Below are 19,675 nucleotides of genomic sequence, written 5' to 3' on the forward strand. Positions count from 1 at the left end.
TGAGAAGAAAACTGTCATCGTATGAAAAGTTTTGATCCCTGGCACGCATGCTTGGTAACAGTCACGCACATGGAGGAGAAGCCTCCATGGTAGGTAAGGTGTCTCTACAGGCCACACAGAGCCTGCACTGCTCTATACGAGACCAACACTGGCCTTTTCCATTTCATTTCCTCCAGGGGTTGCCGCTGCAATTAGTCCTGTGTTCATGCCTTCAGTATCTGTGTAGGCACTGAACTGGGGTTGCTAAAAAATAATTAGTGAACCTTCTCCCTCCCCTTGCCCTCTAGGTACCTCTTATTTGTGCTACTGTGCCAGACTGACACAAACACAATTATCCCTGCTTAGACCAAGAGGAATCATGCAGATGGTGACCAGGCTCCATGCACGAGGACAGGCTCAAAAGGGCCATGCTTCTCATACTTGGGTGTGCCCACAAATCTCCAGGAAGTCTTGCGAAGAAATGCACATTCTGGCTCAGTAAGTCTGGGCTGCAGCCTCAGAACCGGCATTCCTTGCAAGTTCCCAGGCAGCGCTCACGCTCTCGCGGACCACATTTTGAGTAGTGAGGGAATAACGCATGTTGTGCATAACAGTGACTTTTGGAACTGACCTATTAAATAGAGGTTTAGACTATGTACTATGAGAAACAAACTGAGGGCCTCAGAGGGGAGGGGGGTGGGGGAATGGGATAGACCCGTGATGGGTAGTAAGGAGGGCACATATTGCATGGTGCACTGGGTGTTATACGCAACTAATGAATCATGGAACTTTACACCGGAAACCGGGGATGTACTGTATGGTGACTAACATAATATAATTAAAAAAAAATTTAAATAAATAAATAAATAGAGGTTTAGCTGAGGGTCCTGCTCCCCTTTGAGTTAGGGTTCCTTGAAAGCAGGGACTGGATCTTACACATTTGTTTTGTTTTGTTTTGTTCTCTGGCTGGCACTTGGCACAGGTCCCTGCACTCGGTGGGTATTTATTTAATTAAACAGATCTGGCCTTGTTCCAAAAAGGATTTTAAGTGGACTTAACCCCTAGCAGGTCCTAACTAGGTGCGTGCTGAACTGGCCAGGGAGGGAAGTCCGTCCCAGCGTGTAGTCACAAACCCTCCGGGCTGAAGCCCTTTCTGGGCTGGGCCCCACCGCTTGCTTGCACCTGGATTCCACTCCAGCTGCTCCTCTTCTGAAATTCTCCCTTCTGCCCCATTTTTAAAGCGGTTTCCACTAGAGAGTTGATCAGAGCCAAGGAGGAAAAAACAACAAAACAAAACCAGAGAGCCCTGCGAAGCGGCGAGGCTGCAAGAACCTCAGAAGCTCAACTCTGGGCGGCGGGGCCGTGGAACTCTTGGGTTTCTGCCTCTGCCTGATCTGGAGCGTTTTGCAGGTCGGCGTTGCGCCCCAGCCGCCGGCTCCCCCGCCCGCCCCGAGAGCCCTGCAGGAGCGGGTCCCGGCGGGCGCGGGCGCCTGTTGGCTTGGTGCAAGCCTGTTTGTTAGCTCTGTTCGAGCAATTAATCTTCTCGTGCATCTCCCGCCCCCAGTGGAGGGGGGAGGGGGGCTCGGGTCGCCTCGGGGGTCGTGGGGAGCCTGCATAGGAGCGGCCGCGCGACAGAAACCCTTGTTCCGAGAGTCCCTGCGTGGCCAGAACCCGTTCCTCTCTGCAGCGGCCTTGGAGGGTAGAGAAGGGATTGTTTCGGCTCCACTGGGGAGGGAGGGGGCGATTATATTGGTCAGTAGTTGAGCCTCACGGGGGGAAGGGAGGAGCGCACGGGCGAGTGCGCCCTCGGGGAGGAGTACACGTGCTGAGGAGGGGGGTGAGAGGCGGGCGGGAGGGGAGGAGAAGGGAGGCGAGAGCTGCGGGCGGGAGGCGCCACGGCCTCGCAGACGCAGGCGCCGGCAGCCAGAGAGAAAGTTCCCGGGGAGAGCTCGCCCCCGGGAGGGCAGACGTCGAGGCCATTCGCCGCGAGGGTCGCAGGTCCCGTGGGGGCCAGCCTGCCTTCTCCCCGCGCGCGCTGGGCCGCCCGGGTTTGGCTCGCGGCGAAGCAGGGGAGCGGTGCTGTTCGGCGGCCGCCGCCAAACTTGGAGGGGGAGAATGCTGCGAGTGGGAGCGGCGGCTCGGGGCGCGGGGGCGCACTGAGTGCTCCCCGCGGACGCCCCCGGGCACTGGTCCCGGCGCTGCGGCCGAGCGAGCGCTCAGAGGCTGAGCGGGCAGGTAGCGGCTTCGGCGCCGGGACTGCGCCAGCCTTACGAGCCAGGGCCGCCAGCGCCACCGTGCCGGCGTCGCCTCCTCGCCCCGGAGCCATGGTGCGCGGAGCGCGCACCCCGCGCGCGGGACTCTGAGCTCCGGCTGCCCCGCGCGCCCCCACCGCCCTTCGCCCGGCTTCCCCGCCGACCTTGCCCGCGGGCCATGAAGCTTTGGCCGGGAGACTCTCGCCTCTGAGCTTCGCGTCGCCCGCTCCAGCGCCGCTCCTCCACAGATAGCACTCCGCCCGCCGAAGCTCCCCATCCTCTCCCAGGAACGGCACCTAGGCGCTCCAGGATGGTCCTCCGCGGGTCCCTTCGGCCGCGCAAAGTTCGCAGGAGGCGAGAGATGCTGCCGCAGCAAGTTGGCTTCGTGTGCGCGCTGCTGGCCCTGGTGTGCTGTGTGTCCGGCCTCTTTGGCAGCTTGGGTAGGTGCCGGTGCGGGCCCGCCCCGGGAGTTGAGGGGCTTGGGCTGGGAAGCCGCCGGGTAGCTCCGAGATGTCTCCCCTTCCTTCCCCGTCAGGTTGGTCCCAAGGGTTCATCCAGCCCCGTCCCCACCCCACTGGGCAGGTAGAGCGCACCCAGGAGGGCTGACAGCGACGCTTTGAGCTGTGGCGCTCTTTTCCCTGAGCTGCGCGCGGCCCCTGGGGGCTCAGGACGCGGCTGCAGGTCTGTGTTACCAAGATGAAAGCCTGAACATCGAGCCCCTCCGTGCCAGAGTTCTGTCCCCAGAGTGCGTGGGGGAAACGGGCGGCGCAGAGGCGGGCGGGGTCCAGGTGTGAATTCTCTTAGCCTGGGGCGAACCAAACTGAGTGGCCCGGTTCCCAATTTTGCGGAGAGGAGATGGTTGTGCTCCGTCGAAAACCCAGATACCGAGGCTGGGAACTGAGTCTCAGCCCTCCCCTCGCCCCTGCCAAAGGAGTGCCCTGGGTGTCCTGACACATCGTCTCCAAACCCTAAAAACGTCGGGGGCAGTCGCCTGGGGAGGTTGCTGCCATGTTTCAGCATCGCTTAACTCCTCTTAATCCCCACGGTAGGAGAGCCCTGGTGTCTGGAACCGCAATTCACACTCCTTCATCCAAGACTGAGGGATTTGGGAGTCGCTTAGGATATGCAGATTTGAGAAGAGAGAAAGAAACTTAAAAAAAAAAATTGGGGGTGGAGTGGGGGATGTGAGCCCATGCAGAATCTTCAGAAGACATTCACTTGGCTAACACTCCCAGTTTTAGGTGGACACTGTGGACGTTTTACTTCTTTACATTAAAAAAAAGCAATAGAGGTGATTTTGCAATCTGGACATGGAGATAAAGCAGGGGGTGCCTTTCTGAGCAATGAGGGACAATCTAGAGAGGTTTATAGTGATAGGTAAAATCAGGTGGAACTGGATTAAACTCTTAAACTGCTTTTCAAGCCCCCAACTTGTGATTTGAGGATAGAAGATCAAAACCTGGCTCTTTCCTACAGAAACCCAGAAAGGTTATTTGAACATCTTAACCTGGTGCTTTGCAGTTGGGCAAGCCAGTGTATTTCCCCCCCTCAGTTACACACCAGAAATAACAAAATACTCAGAGGCTCTTCAGTGTCAGCACTATAGAAGAGGTATTGTTACCCAGCTGAAGCAGTGGGCACATCAGGAGAGGTAAATGAATACTTGGAAGCTCTTAAAAGCGAGAATCGTTTGTATTTGCTGGATCAGGAATTAAGTTTAGAAGTTTAACTGTGTGTGGTCACTGGCATCCACACCACTGCTCTCCCTTGTTACTCTGTGGCCCTTGGACCAGGAGAATTAGCACCACCCGGGAGCTTGTTAGTACAGAATCCCGGGGCCCAGCCCAGCCCTACGGAAACAGAATCTGCATTTTGACAAGGTCCCCAGGTGGTTTCTGTGCACATTCAGGGGTGAGAAGCTCTGGGCCAGACCCCATCAACCTTCTCCAACCTATTTGCTGACCTAATAGCCACCTGAGCATCTTTATGGGACAGTTACCTCTCTAAGCCCTTGGCCAAGGTCAGATTTCGGGCTGACGCATCTGGGACTAGAAACAATGGGCCAGATCTAGGAAACAGATTACTATGTGTGAAGCAGGTGATACTGTGCTTCCAATCCTTGTATCACTCCCAACAGGTGGCTCTAAATAGTCACACAGGGCTGTTGCTGGTGCAGCCCGATAAATACATGTAAGGTCATTGGAAGAATGCAGGCCCCATATTGACCTAATGGTATTTGTGACTTATTTTCCAATACAGGGCATAAAACAGCTTCCGCTAGCAAACATGTTCTGCCAGACACATGGAGAAACAGAAAGCTGATGGCACCTGTGAACGGGACTCAGACAGCTAAGAATTGCACCGATCCTGGTAAGAAATCGATCTCCCCCTTGCCTCAAGGCATTTGGCCTGGAGCTGGTGCTTCTGTGGACATTACAGCCAGAGCTGAGAAAGGTGGTTTGATGAAATCGTGTGGGAAAGGGTAGCTGTAAGGTGTAGAGAGGTAACGTACAGACATTAATCGGTTGTGCTGCTAAGCAACTCAAGTACTTTCTTTACCCAGCGATGGAAAAGGTCACATTGGAGAGTTTAAAAATTTCATTTTTTGTTCTCATGATGCTCCTAAAGGCTCCGTGTTTCCCCTGCTGTCTTGATTTTGCTCGCCCGGGTGTCTTTGTTTTCTTTCCCTCTTGCTCACGGTATCCATCTGATGGAACTCGAGGGGCAGCAAGTCCAGCTGCTCTGGCAGATGGCTGGCACTTTGGGATGACCCACTGACCAGGGTCGCAACACGCTGGGGCACCCGCAGGGGTAGGACACTCTGGAGTGCCTGGGTCCTATCTCTGCAGTGGGAGTTCCCAGGGTATTTCCAGATCCCAGCTCGGGGGATGGATTCTGCTTGCTGTGGGAGGTGGTCTTACCGTTCCCCTTCAGAATTCTCTAGAGGGTCGGAGGCTGTAGGGACCCAGAGATGACCTCTTATCTGTCCTGCCAGAGACAGATTTTGCTTAAATGGGTGAAGAAGATTCTCGGGAGTGTGCCAGCAAGCAGTGAGGCAAATGGAAGCTGCCCAGGCCTTAGACAGGGCAGTCCTGGGCCAGAGCTCTGGCTCCAACACCTGGGGTTCTTGTGGGAAGGGTCCAGTGGGCTGGAGCATTCAAAAGCCCTCTGAGAACTCTGTCTTACTGTAGATGGATACCACTTGGCTCTTCCACCGCGTTGCCCGGCATGTCAGAGCATATTTCTGGGTCTGCTTTCCCACCTGTGAAATGGGCAGAATAGTACTTCCTGTTCTGGGGTTGTTGGGGGAAATCTGCTATGGCCCTGTGTGGGGCTGGGTGGGAGTGGGAATGGAAACCCAGGTTTCGATGGCATTCTTCACTTGTGCTCATAGGTAGATCTTCTATGCATTCTATGGGTCAGGAGACCTGTAGGGGAAGACATGAGTTGCTCAAGTCCTAAGTCTTGTAAGCGGTGAAGCATGGGGACCTCGGCCTGTGCTTGGTTCTATGGGCATAAGGAGGCCAGGGCTCTCCCTCAAAGCCTGACTACTACACCATCAACCCCCCTTCCCTGGAGATGCCTTCTAAGAAGGGCTTGTGGGGCATGGAGGGTAGGTGAGTCCAGGCTTGCAGAGAAGCTGCAGGGATTCCCTTTGAACTTGGACCATCCATTTCTGAGAGATTCCTCGTGAGTGACTCTGCAGGCGCTGTGCCCATCCCATCATTTAACCTCCCTCGGGCATCTTTCATTACCAGAAGTGGTGGAGGCATGGGCTGGACTGACAGGTGACCTGTGTAAGGCCAGAGGCTAACATTGGGGTCCATGTCCTCCAGGGACCCGAGACGTGAGGGTCAGCACCATCCGTGGGGGCCGGGGACATTTTGCTACTGTGGGTAGAGAATCCAGGGTAGTGCCTCTTCAGTTTCTGGCTCTCTGGTGCCCTCGCCTTGGACAGGCTCTGCCCTCCTCCTGTAACTTCTGTCACCTGTAGTCTGGCCACATTGGCTTAGACAGGGCCCTGTTTCTTGGGATAGAGTCTCGTGGGCTTCCTGGTTGTCCAGTCTCTTCAGTGTACTTTCTCATCAAAAATTACCCTACTGACTGTGGAGCAGTCAGTCCCATTTGTCAGGAAGACCTGGCCTTGTCCCTCTTATGGAGAAGGAAACAGAGGGAAACCGGCCATATCTTTAGCAATAGTGAACGCTTGGGTTATGCTTTTTTTTTTTTTGTATTTTTCTTAAAGATTTTTCATTAGAGCATGCAAGACAGCATAAGCAGGGGGAAGGGCAGTGGGAGAAGAAGAAGCAGACTCCCCACCAAGCAGGGAGCCAGACCAGGGGTTTGATCTCAGGACCCTGAGATCATGACCTGAGCCGAAGGCAGACCCTGAGCCACCCAGGTGACCCAGGGTTATACTTTTTTTTTTTTTTTTTTAAAGATTTTATTCATTTATTTGAAAGAGAGAGAGAGTGAGCACAAGCAAGGGAAGGGCCGGAGGGAGAGGGAGAAACAGACTCCCCTGCTGAGCAGGAAGCCCAACGTGGGGCTTGATCCCAGGACCGCAGGATCATGACCTGAGCCAAAGGCAGCTGCCCAACCAACTGAGCCAACCAGGTGCCCCCCCAGGGTTCTGCTTTTGTTGGTTGTTTCTGGGATAGGGCCCTGCCTATAGAAAGGACTCCATAAAGTTTGATCGAATGATGGAATGAAAGTATGTTTTGAGGGGCGCCTGGGTAGCGCAGTCGTTAAAGCGTCTGCCTTCGGCTCAGGGCGTGATCCCGGTGTTCCGGGATCGAGTCCCACATCGGGCTCCTCCGCTGGGAGCCTGCTTCTTCCTCTCCCACTCCCCCTGCTTGTGTTCTCTCTCTCGCTGGCTGTCTGTCACATAAATAAATAAAAATCTTAAAAAAAAAAAAGTATGTTTTGAGTATGAAGCACTTTTATCCTTTCAGTGTTTTTTTTTTTTTTAAGATTTTATTTATTTATTTGACAGAGACACAGCCAGCGAGAGAGGGAACACAAGCAGGGGGAGTGGGAGAGGAAGAGGCAGGCTCATAGCGGAGGAGCCTGATGTGGGGCTCGATCCCAGAACGTCGGGATCACGCCCTGAGCCGAAGGCAGACGCTTAACCACTGTGCAACCCAGGCGCCCCCTATCCTTTCAGTGTTTTTGCAAAGATGAGGAACAGGGGGGCTCAGAAGTTTAGTGACTCCCCAAGACCTCTTGGCGGGCAGGCACATTCCTGGTTCACCTGGGTCCAGATCCCATGGCCTCCCCCCTCCATCGCACCTGCCCTAGCTTTCTTTCCTGCACAGGTGGGGCTGAGACCTGACTTCCCTTCCAGCCACCTGGTGCCTGGGCCCCCTTACCAGTTCACAAGCATGTACATAGCACGCATTCGCTGTTGGCCTCTTGCCCTGTGGTGGGCATGTGGGGGGGTGGGGGCGCGGTATAAGCAAGCATATGAGGCAGCCCTTGTCATCAAGTAGCTTACAATTGTGGAGAAGACCGGCTCCTGACACAGGGAAAACTCCATGATGATGAAGAGGGACACAGAGGTCCTGTAGTCAGCAGCCCCCCGAGGGCTACTGTCAGGGGCTCAGAGGAGGATGTGACCAGGTCTGATGCGGTTTGTGGAGTCTTCGAGGCAGGCCTCGAAGGCAAAGACTGAAAACTTCCCCAGACTGGGTTTAGCGAAAGAGGGAGCGCGTGAGACCAAAGTTTAAATGTCATGACTCAGTTTCCCTCTGTCTCTGGACTCCGGAGTCCTGTAGTGTGGGAAGGTGGTTAGCACGGCTCCAGCCTTCTGGCCTCCCAGGCCTCAGGATGTGGGCAAGTGGGCCAGTGGCTGGGGGGCTTCTGTAGGAGTTCTGGAGTCTTGTTGGCTTGGGGCGCATGGCCCCCTCAGCTACTTGCCGGGGGTGGGGGGACGGCTGGGTGTGGGCTGGCTTAGACCTGCATCTCAGGCTCTGCTCCTGGAGGGTGCAGCACTCGGTTCTTTCTCGCCGTTCGCTTACAGAGTCCCGTCCTAGGGCTGCTGCTTCGGTAAAGGTGGACCCAAGCTTCCTCGTGCTAAGTTTTGGAGTGTGAGGGACGGTGACATCCACTGGCTGCCCTCCTCCCTACACGGGGAAAGGAGCTGCCCATGAAGAACCATGGGGGGGGGGTTCTTGCACCCTCTGAGGCTTCTGCTCTGCACCTGTTTCTCCAGCTCGAGGGCCCCCGGTCCTGGTCTACTCCGTGAGCTCTTCTAGGGATGGGGGAAGATGGAGCTTGAAGAATTTCCGCTGTGTCAGCATCCCGAACTAAAGTGTTCCCCGTGTCCCCTGCCACAGTAGGCTTTCAACAAAAGTCCGTTCACGTTTTTGTAAGAACCTCTAGGGTGGGGACCATGTCTTATTTTCGGTAGCCTGAGTGCTCCTCCTCACCTGTGAGAGGAATAGCTTCTCGTGGGAAAGGCTGCAGGGCACCCTGGAGACTCGGTGTGGAAAATGGGCTCTTTGCTGCACCCGGGGTCACTTCCCCAGGTCCTGCTGGTGTCCATGTCCCGTGAGCTGTGTTGCAGCTTAAGCGCCTCCCCCATCACGTTATCCTATGTTTTTAGGACCTGTATCACCGTCTAAAAGGAGCTTACCTGTCATCTGTTCCCTTCGAGGGCTCCCTCGCTCACTGTGCTCTGCCCAGAAGAGTGATCCCTAACCCTGCCCGCATCTTTCAATCAGGGAAGAGGTTCCGAAACACCCAGGCCCTGGCCCTGGAGTGGCTGCTGTCACTGGTCTGGGATGGGGCCCGGGAATCTGTACTTTTTAAGAGCTCCCAGATGAGTCCAAGATGAAGCCAGGGTTGCTGCTCGCTGGGCCAGAGTCCTGCTGTCCGGGGGGGTTGGCATCACCTGGCCGCTTGCTGGGAATGCAGAGTGTCAGGCCCACCCCGGGCCTCCTGCATCAGAATCTGCATCCTAACAAGATCCCGGGGCGACGCGCACGGGCACCACAAGCAGAGGAGCACTGGGCGAGGTCGCTGCCTGACCCTTCGTAGGAGTCCAGCAAGTGTTGGGATGTTGAATGAAGGCCAAGACTTGGTGTAACAGAGATTTTCCTGAAAACCAGTTTGGTCTTGTTTTTGAATGTAGAGAAACTATATAGATCTATATCTGTATGTATATATAAATCTTCATTTTTAACTACTGAGGTCTGTGGGAAAGTCATTAATTTATCTTCCCCCAGAGATCTGTGCCTCTAGGACTTAGATTTTTATGTCATGGTCTGCGAAGAGCAAGCATTACAGGAGAGAAGTGGGTCCCTCCACGTAAAATGCATGAACGGGTGAGAGGCTGCGACTTTGAGTCTTCGGGGATCTGTGTTAGCTCAGGCTGCCATAACATAGTGGAGACGGGGTGCCTTAAATGACAGACCCGTATTTCTCACAGTTCTGGAGGCTGGGGGGGGGGTCCGGGGTGGTTCCTGTTTTGCAGATGGCCCCCCCACCTCACTGTGGGCTCACTGGGTAGAGAGAGAATCTGAGCTCTGGTCTCTCCTCCCCTTCTCATGAGGGCACGAATCCCATCATGGGGAGACCCCACCCTCATGACCCCCTTCAAACCTAATTACTTCCCAGAGGCCTCACCTCCAGGTCCCACCACCTTAGGAGAGGAGAGCTTCCACTCAGGAATTTGGAGGAGACACAAACCTTCGGGAACCAAAGAGTTTCCGCGCATCTCTGGCGGTGGCATCGGGGGTAAGAAGGCAGCTGAGGGAGGAACCGGGGATTCTGCTGGTGAGAAACCCCTGGAGGCTCTGAAAAATCCAGATGCCTGGGCCTACCTCCGAGCTGTGAAATCAGAACTGGTGGTGAGCACGTTCCGGGCTGACTTTTGGGGCTTCGGGGAACCATGTTGTTCCCCCCACCCCGAGATCTTCCAAGATGGGCTCATCATCGACACATCCCAAGGGGCCTTCTCTGATCATCTAAGCCAAAGTAGCCTTCCGGTCGCCAGTTCTCTTGTTCTAGCTCTTTGCAGACCCAGATGTGCATTGTGACATTGTTGCTTTGCCTCCTGACTAGAATATAAAAGGTGAGCATTGTTTGCTCTTGAAACCCAGCGTCTGCTTCAGTTTTTCCTTCTGGGATAGGAAAAGGGGGGATAATTGCATCCATCTCAGAGAGTTCTTAGAAATAAATGAGTTGATACCCACGAAGCACTTACACACATGCTCAGACGTGAGCTTCTGCTTTCATTATTTTTTTTCTTATCTGCTTACCTCAGGCATGATACAAGGCCTAGGAATCGTGGGTCCTGGAAAACTATTTGTTACTTGAATTTTACGAGGACAAGTTAAAAAGTAAGCATCTTGCCAAACACTGGGTTTTAGTTTTAGTTTTTTCTTCTCCTGGAAACAAACTTTTTGTTTTGTTTTTTAATATTTTGAGGATTTGGGACGTTGGAGGATGGCCCACCTTGCAGAACACGCCTCTAAATTGAAAAACCATTTTTTTTTTTTCCTGTCTTGACAATGAGGCGTTACTTTACAGGTTGGCTGTGAAGCTGGGGTGGGTATGTCTCCCCCCTTCTCCCGCTGCCTTTTCCCCTCACATTTGAGGCTGAATCAATGGTCTGTCCTCCACGATGCCACACCTCTTCATTTGGGTTCCCAACATCCTATGCCCATATTCGAAAAAAGAGGGAAGTTTGTCCCCTACCACCCCCCCATCGATGTTGGAGGGATTTGCTTCATCATGTTTGGTTTTCTGCTTTTCACATAGCCTTTGGAAATGCCCGCTGGCCGTGTGTCTGCCTTTGCTCAGACTGCCATAACGGGATTCCGTAGACCGAGCAGCTTAAACAGCAGAATGTCTTTTCTCACGGTTCTGGAGGCTGGGCGTCTAAGGTCAGGGTGCCCGCCTGACCAGGTTCCGAAGAGAACTCTTACTGGCTTGTGGACTGCCCTCGTTTTGCTGTGTCCTCCGTGGCCAGGAGGGAGAGCTAGTGAGAGACGGTTCTCTGGCGCCCCTTCCTGTAAGGCCCTTGATCCCATCGGACCAGAGCCCTGCCCTCATGACCTGGTCTAGCCCAGATCCCCTCCCAAAGGCTCCATCTTCAAATGTCATTACTTCGGGGCTTTGAGTTTCAGTGTAGGCATTTAAGGAGGACACAGACTTTCGGTGTCCATAGAAGGAAGGCTAGGAAGAGAGGGCTGCTGGGGTGAGGGGTGCTTGAGAGTGATCTGAGGACGGGGTGGTTCCTAGGCTTTCAGGGGAGCAGAGGAGGGGATGTGGGTGTTGGATGGAGGATCTTCTGTGGTCAAGCTGGCTCTGATCTACCCTCACCTTTCGTTCTGTACCAGGGCTGATGCACGGCCACAGTGGGAAGAGGGGGGGAGGTAGAGGCAGTGGGGCGGGCCCACGCACAGGAGTTGGTGTGGAGGCTGGGTGGGAGGAGATGAGGTCACTGAGCAGGTGGGCGCCACGGTGGCTCTCTGTAGGCGCCCCTGTGTGGGGAGCAGAGGTGCAGAAAGCATGAGAAAGCCGGGGTGGGAGGCACGGACCTAGAGCTGCAGAAAGTACATCAGGATGTGGCTGTGGGGGTGCGGCGCTCCTGGGGACATGGTGCAGCGTCTGCGTTCTGAACCGGAGTCTGTTCGAATGCTGCGTCAGCACGCTTGGGAGATGAGTGGCACATCTGAAGTTTTAAAGTCGTTATGTAAAAGCAAACCCCGACTCGGAGAAGCAAGAATTGAACTCGCTACTTCGGGCAGCGAGCTCGCAGTCTAGTTACGGTCCGGGAGGGCGAGAAGGGAGAGGAGTTCCAGCCCGAGGAGGGCGTTTTCTGGGTGGGGCAACCTCCAGAGAGCCAGGTGGCTTCTTGGGGAAAGTGTCACCAGCCACCTGGGGACGGTGATAGGCTCGCATGAGACACCAGCCTGATCACAAATGGAGGCCAAGGAAGATGGCAGCCCGTCATCTGTGATCACTTTTCGTTTTCTGGGAGCTTGGGGGTAGGGATGCTTTACAGAGGATCGAGTGGCTCAGGGACCAAAGATCTGGGTTCTAGTATTGGCTCTGTCTCCAGCAGCCAGAAAGGGCTCCTGTCCCAGCAAGCATCCGCTCTTTCTTGGAGAAGACAGTTCGATGTGGTGAAGGCAGGTGCGTGGGTGTGAGTCCCAGCTCACCCTGCTGGCTGGCTGTGTGACCTTGGGCCCGTTACATAAGCTCTCTAAGCTTCACGTTTTCTCTTTTGTAAATTGAGGATAGCAGCAGTTCCTACCTGCCTCACCAGGCTGCTGCAGGACTGGAACCACATGATGTGTGGAGGCAGTAAGTATTGAAGGCCTACCGAGCACATGGCAACTGCTGTTGTCATCGTCATCACCGTCATCGTGGCTACCACCAGCATGCCCGTACTGGGTGCGGTGCTAAGTGCTTTCCCTGCATTAACGCACTTGCTCCTCCTGACAGCCCTTTAGGGGTGTGCTGTTAGTATCTTTATTTTGTAGATGAGGACAGGAGACCCAGAGAGATTAAGTAACCGGCCCAAGGTCACCTGGCCAGCAAGAAGCAAGGCCGTGTGTGTGTGTGTGTGTTTAACAGACTACATTTTGGTGCAGTTTTAGGTTTACGGAAAAATTGAGTGGGAAATAGAATTCCTATATGAATCCCTCCCCCCACCCCAGCTTCCCCTGTCTTGCATTAATGTGGTATATTTGTTGCAATTGTTGAGCCAATATTGTTATTAACTGACGTCCACAGCTTACATCAGAATTCACTCTGTGTTGTACTTTTGATGAGTTTTGATAAATGTACAATGACCTGTCTCCACCCTTACAGTATCCGGCAGAATAGTTTTACCGCCCTCAATACTCCCCGTGGAGCCTTTTAATTTGGACGGCCTGAACCATGAGCTTGTAGACGTCTCCATAATTGTCAAGGATGGGTGGAAAGAGACCATTCGGAGATGAGGCCTCCTATTGTAACTTCTAGTCTCTGTCTGGCTATCCTACCGTCTGGGTACCCCTCTGAGAAATGGGAATGCCTGTTCATTGCAATGGCAAACACCTGGCTGGGCCCTGCTTCTTGGTATGTTTCTTTTTTCTTTCTTTTTTTTTTTTTTTTTTTAAGATTTTATTTATTTATTTGACAGGGATAGAGACAGCCAGTGAGAGAGGGAACACAAGCAGGGGGAGTGGGAGAGGAAGAAGCAGGCTCATAGCGGAGGAGCCTGATGTGGGGCTCGATCCCACAACGCCAGGATCACGCCCTGAGCCGAAGGCAGACGCTTAACCGCTGTGCCACCCAGGCGCCCCTTCTTGGTATGTTTCTAATACTGATTTGTTTGCAATCAAAGCTTTCCCCTTCCTACTTTTACTTGAGAAGTAATTGACATACACCACTGTGTAAGTTTAAGGCTTCAGCATGATGGTTTGATTTGCATATGTTGTGACATGATTACCATAGTACGTTCAGCTAACATCCATCTTCTACAGATAAATAAAAAGAAAAAAATTTTCTCCTTAGGATGAGAAGGCATAGGATTGTCTCTCTTCCCAGCCTTCCCGTATATCATGCCGCAGAGTTTGCTGAGGTCATCACATTGTACACTCCATCCCTAGGACTTAATTCTCCTTTAACTGGAAGTTTGTACCTTTCGACCACCTTCCTCTGATATCCGCTGTCCCTGCCTCCACTTCTGGTAACCACAAGTCTGGTCTCTTTTTCTGTGAGTTGGGCGCTCTCCTTCCCCCACATGTGAGATCGTACAATATTTGACTACTCAACTTATTTCATTTAGCACAATGCCTTCAAGGTCCATCCACTATCACAAATGGTGGGATTTCTTCCTTTTTTGTGGCTGAATAATATTCTGTTAGATATATTCCATATATGCCTATATATGCAACTTTATCCATCCAGCCATGGATGGACACTTAGGTTGTTCCCATGTCTAGGCTCTTGGGAATAGTGCTGCTATGACCATGGGGGTGCAGATATCTTTTCGAGTTAGTGTTTTCATTTCCTTTGGCTATATTCCCAGAAGTGGGATTGCTGGATCCTATGGCAGTACTATTTTTTATTTTTTGAGGAACCTCCGTACTGTTTTCCACAGTGGCTGCACCAGTTTGCATTCTCCCAACAGTGCCTGGGGTTCCCTCTCTCCACATCCTCGAGGATACTTGTTACCGCTTGTCTTTTGGGTAGTAGCCATTCTGACAGGTGTGAGATGGTCTCTCGCTGTGGTTTTAATTTGCATTTCCCCAGTGACTAGTGACGTTGAGCATCTTGTCATGTACTTGTTGGCCTTTCATTTATCCTCTTTGTAGAAGTATCTATTCAGGGCCTTTCCCATTTTTCATTGGATTGTTGTTGTGTTTTTTTTTTTTTTTTACATTGAGTTGTCTGAGTTCTTTATGTCTTTTGAATAGTAACCCCTTACTTTTTTTTTTAAAGATTTTATTTACTTATTTGAGAGAGAGAGACAGCCAGCGAGAGAGGGAACACAAGCAGGGGGAGTGGGAGAGGAAGAAGCAGGCTCATAGCGGAGGAGCCTGATGTGGGGCTCGATCCCGGAACGCCGGGATCACGCCCTGAGCCAAAGGCAGACGCTTAACGACTGCGCCACCCAGGCGCCCCAGTAACCCCTTACTTTCTATCTAGTTTGCAAATATCTTTTTTTCATTCTGTAGGTTGCCTTTTCACTGGTCGATAGCTTCTTGTGTTGTGCAGAAGCTGTTTAGTTTGATGTAGCCCCTCTCGTTGATGTTGGCTTTTGTTGCTTGTGCTTAGCTGCTGTATCCAAAAAATCATCGCCAAGACCCATGTCTAGGAGCTTTACTCCTGTGGTTTCTGGGAACTTCATGGTTTCAGGGCTTACCTTTTAAGTTTTTAATCCATTTTGAGTTAATTTTTCTGAGCGATGTTAAGATTCAGGTCCAGTTTTATCTGTTTACACATGAGTATCCATCATTCCAGCACTTACTGAAGTGCTTTTTTTTATTGAAGACACTCTTTTCTTTCTTTTTTTTTTTTTTTAAAGATTTTATTTATTTATTTGACAGACAGGCAGTGAGAGAGGGAACACAAGCAGGGGGAGTGGGAGAGGAAGAAGCAGGCTCATAGTGGAGGAGCCTGACGTGGGGCTCGATCCCATAACGCCGGGATCATGCCCTGAGCCGAAGGCAGATGCTTAACCGCTGTGCCACCCAGGCGCCCCTGAAGACACTCTTTTCCCCCATCAAGTATTCTCTTTATTTTCCTTAAATATTTTATTTATTTATTAGAGTGCTGAGAGAGAGAGAGCAGGGGCAGGGGGAGAGGGAGAGGGAGAAGCAGGCTCCACGCCGAGCAGGAAGCCCAACATGGGGTTCAATCCCAGGACCCTGAGATTATGACCTGAGCTGAAAGCAGATGCTTAAATGACTGAGCCACCCAGGTGCTCCCCACCATTGAGTATTCTTGGCTCCCTTGTCAAAGACTCGTTGTCTGTATATGTGTAGTTTACTTCCACAACTCTCAATTCTGTTCCACTGGTTTATTTGTCTGTTGCTATGCAGTACCATACTGTTTTGATGACTATAGCTTTATAGTTTAGCTTGAAATCGGAAAGCGTGATGCTTCCTGCTTTATTCTTCTTTCTCAGGATTTCTTTGGCTATTAAAAGTTTTTTTCTTCCCCCTTATCCAAACTATTGGGGCCATCTGCTAGCAATCTCTCCTCCCTGCTGGGCCATCTGCTACCCCCTGACTTCCAGATTCTCCGCTCTTGATGCCATGCGGGCGTCCCGCAATCCTGAGCGCGCCCACTCGGCTTCCTCTTGAACTCTGAGAAACGTTCCTCCCTGAGTTAAAAATGGAAATCATTAAGCATTGCCATGTGTTGCCTTGGGTGGAAGAGAGAGAGTCCTTCAACTCAACAGAAAAGGTTTAAAAACTTTTTTTTTTTAAATTAAACATTGTCCATTATTGAAGAGGACATTGGAACATAGCATTTTACTAAAAAATACGAGAATGTACTAGAACAATTTACAAAAGTTTCTCCTGAAAAGACAATGGATATCCCCCTTGGGAAAGGGACAGAAGTCACTGTGTGGCTGAGAAGTGATGGTGCTCCCTGCTCAGTGGGTCGTTCTACCCGGATGGGGCCACACAGCCAGTCCGTTGGTGGGCCTGCAGTGCCCTTTGCTCATTGAGCGCCAGGGGTCCAGCCCTGGGTCTCCTAGTAATCACCTGAGGAATCCAGTGCAGCATGCATTTCTGAATGTCTCCACACACTGCACCCTGCTGGGCTCTGAAGCTGGGAGGGACCCAGGGCTCTGTTGTCAGGGAGTGTGCAGCAGAACTGGCGGGGGGGGGGGGTTCAGGCTGGGGTCTCAGATAACACAGAGCCACCTGTGGCAGTTACCTCGAGGGAGAAAGGGGGGAAAGAAGGCCCTGGTTCAGGGGAAGGTGTCCTCCCTGGAGATGACCTCTGATCCCAGCCTCTAAGGGGAGGAGGTGGCGGTGGAGGACATTCTAAGAAGGCACAGTGTATTTGAAAATGCTGCCTGGGAGATCGCTGCATCATGTCTGTACCTGGAGCCGTGCTTGCTAGCAACCGCTGCGTCTTGCTCGCTGGCTATCCGAGGGGAGAGAGACAACAAACACCTCCTAAGATTACCATGCAGGATAGTACGTAATTAGGCTTTGGGGATTTAGCAGGAGTCAGTGCTCAGCCAGGGCTAGGGCTGAATCAGATTACTTTTTTTTTTTTTTTTTTTTTTAAGCAGAAGGAGGGGGGCTGGGAAATGTACTGGGGCCCCGGGTGAGGTTGGCAAACTGGTTTGCAGTGGCCCCGCTGAGCCGCAGGTAGGGCAGTCCCCCAGTTCCCGGGTCGTGCCGGACTCTGCGATGGCTCAGGACAGACGGCAGTCGTACTAACGGAGATGTTTGCCAGCCTTTCCCCACTAGCCTGTGAGCTGCTGGAGGGCAGGGCTGTGTCCCTGGCATCGTTGGCTCTGGGGCTGAGGCTGGAGTCTGGCGTAAATTGAGCTTGCAGCAAATGGTGTCTAGCAGGACAGACCCTCTCAATCTACCTGTCAGGGAGCTGTGCCCCACAAAAGTGGCCACGGTCTCCCTGGCTGTCCCTGCCAGCCTGATGCCATGGGACAGATCAGAACATGCGGCGGGAGGGATTAAGGGTTAAGAACGTGGCCTCTGGAGCCAGACTGCCTGGTTTCTAGTCCTGTGCGTCCTTCCTAGTTAGGCGACCTTGAACTAGTTACTTGCCTTTGTGTCTAACCTCAGGGAAGGGGCAGGCTTTGTTTTGTTCACTGAAGTAGCCCAAGCTCTAGAACGGTGCCTGGTGTGTGTGTGGGTGTGCGTGTGTATGTGTGCACGTGTGCGCGTGCGTGCATGTGTGTGCGAGGCCGTGCAGTACCACTCACTGTGGTTAAGCTAAGTAAACTGCTCACTAGAGCGCCTGGCACAGAGCAAGTGCTATACAAATTTTTGCTGCTGAAATTACCTCTGAAAAATAACTTGCATTGAACTATAACTTTATAGGATAAATTTTTAGAACGGATCTCTGATGAAGGATTGAGGGTGAAATTTGTAAATGCAGTACTTGCTTTATTTCTTTTTTTTTCTTTTTTTGATTAAAGATTTTATTTATCAGAGAGAGCACAAGCAGGGGGAGCGGCAGGCAGAGGGAGAAGCAGGCTCCCCGCTGAGCAAGGAGCCCAATGCGGGGCTTGATCCCAGGACCATGGGATCACCATCTGAGCCAAAGGCAGACGCTTAACCGACTGAGCCACCCAGGCGTCCCAGCACTTGCTTTATTTCAAGTTCAGATTAAAAATGAACATCTGGACTTACATTTGCTTCTTGTTAATTCTTAGAGGACAAGAAGCTGTTGACTTTTGAATGGCTAACGTTGAGACTGCCCAGCCCGTGCAGGCCGCAGCGGGCCTCCCCACGTATTCTAAATCTGGTCCCCCTGTTGGTGATGGGGGATATGATGCATGAGGCCTTTGGAGACCAGTTTGTGTCCTGGCCCTGATAGAACCTGTGTGTGTTTTGCATAAGCCACTTTGCTACGGGAGGCTTCGTGTCCCACCCGTGAGCTGGGCAGAAGGATGATGCTCTTGATTCTGCAAGCTTCTCAGGATTCAGTGCAAAGTGCTGTGTGAGTATCATTACGACCGTTCGCACAACTGTGGTGGGTGCTTGACCCTTTGAAGAATGTTCCTTCCTTGTGGAATGGAGAAAATCAGTTATTTGGGATTTTTCAGAATGGATCCATGAAACCACAACGAGGATTTGGTGAAAGGATTGTGTTTGTCTCGGGTGAGGCAAAGGGCGTATCGATGGAGGGTCTGGCCGGAGGTCATTTTGATCACCCCCCCCTCCCCCCCCACGGCAGCTCGGAGGAGCCACCATCGCTTTCTCTCATTTCACGCTAGAAATGTCTCCTTGGAATCCATGATACATGCCAACTTCAGGGACCGGCTTTTTAGCTGGGCCGGCTCTTTACCTAAGGCCTGTTAAAATAATCACATGTTTGAAAAAATTAAGTAGACCTCCTGAGGGCAGCTTGGAGCTCAGCTAGGAAGCCATCCCTTGGCTTTAATATCTGGTGGCTGAGTGAGTGCTGACCAAGCGTCCATGTCTGCTGGGCCCATGGGGAAATTAAACCCGACCCAGACGTGGACCCAGCCTCCAGGGATCTTCCATTCTCACTGAGAGGATCAAAACTGGGAAAGCTAACCTGTAATACGGGGGAGTGGGGTATATTAAGTGCCGGAATCCCTGTGCTAAGAACAGAGGAGGCACGGTAAGTCCTGAATGGCAAGATCAAGAAGGACACCACATTCAAGGGGTCACTGCTGATGGGCACGTCGGCTTTTGAAGGATAATTATGGCGTTGACACGTGGGTAGCACTGGTCTCCATGCCTTATGTGTACCCCCTTTGCTGGCCCCTATAGGCCTAGGAGGGTAGGTACCCGTTTTACAAAAGATGTGAGTAGTAGGGATTTGAACTCGGGCAGCCTGTCCCCAGAGCCTGTGCTCTTTGGGGGGGAAGATGAAGGGTCCCCTGACTGCGGGACAAGTAGGAGCCAGATAAGCTTGGGGCACAAGGCATGTGGGCAGCCATGGGAGGCGAGTTGTCCTGTAGTGAGCACGTGTTGGACCTCGAGCCTTAAGCACCCGGAGGCCCTTCCCATGCTCCCTTCTGAGCAGCTCTGTGTTTTAGGAAGAGGCCTCTGCTGGCGACATGGGGGGGAGTAACTTCAACTGAGCTATAGGTGAGAGTTGTTGGCATTATGCTTGATAAGCTTTTGAGGACTCCCCCCCCCCCAAAAAAAAGAAGTGAAGACCAAGAGAACAATTGGAAGTATTGCTCCAGTATTTAGGCAAGATGTAGGCAAAAGTAATAGTCTTGTGGGGGAGGTCGAGGAATAGATTGGGAGCCC

General features: G+C 52.4%; 1 protein-coding gene across 2 annotated transcripts in view; it reads left to right on the top strand.

Annotated features, from left to right (window-relative positions):
• The first annotated feature begins 1,924 nt into the window (after window positions 1-1,924).
• SLC24A4 (solute carrier family 24 member 4) overlaps window positions 1,925-19,675 on the top strand; it is a 171,215-nt gene continuing 153,464 nt past the window's right edge. For both annotated transcript variants that reach the window (XM_045807978.2, XM_045807979.2), the window contains exons 1-2: window positions 1,925-2,671; window positions 4,491-4,601. In XM_045807978.2, coding sequence (XP_045663934.2) covers window positions 2,542-2,671; window positions 4,491-4,601 — 241 coding nt within the window. In that variant the 5' untranslated portion in view covers window positions 1,925-2,541. The remainder of the gene's footprint in view (window positions 2,672-4,490; window positions 4,602-19,675) is intronic.

This window comes from Ursus americanus, chromosome 26 (genome assembly GCF_024610735.1).
Source record: "Ursus americanus isolate L20-20 chromosome 26, mUrsAme1.1.p, whole genome shotgun sequence".
NCBI classification, from domain to species: Eukaryota; Metazoa; Chordata; class Mammalia; order Carnivora; family Ursidae; genus Ursus; species Ursus americanus.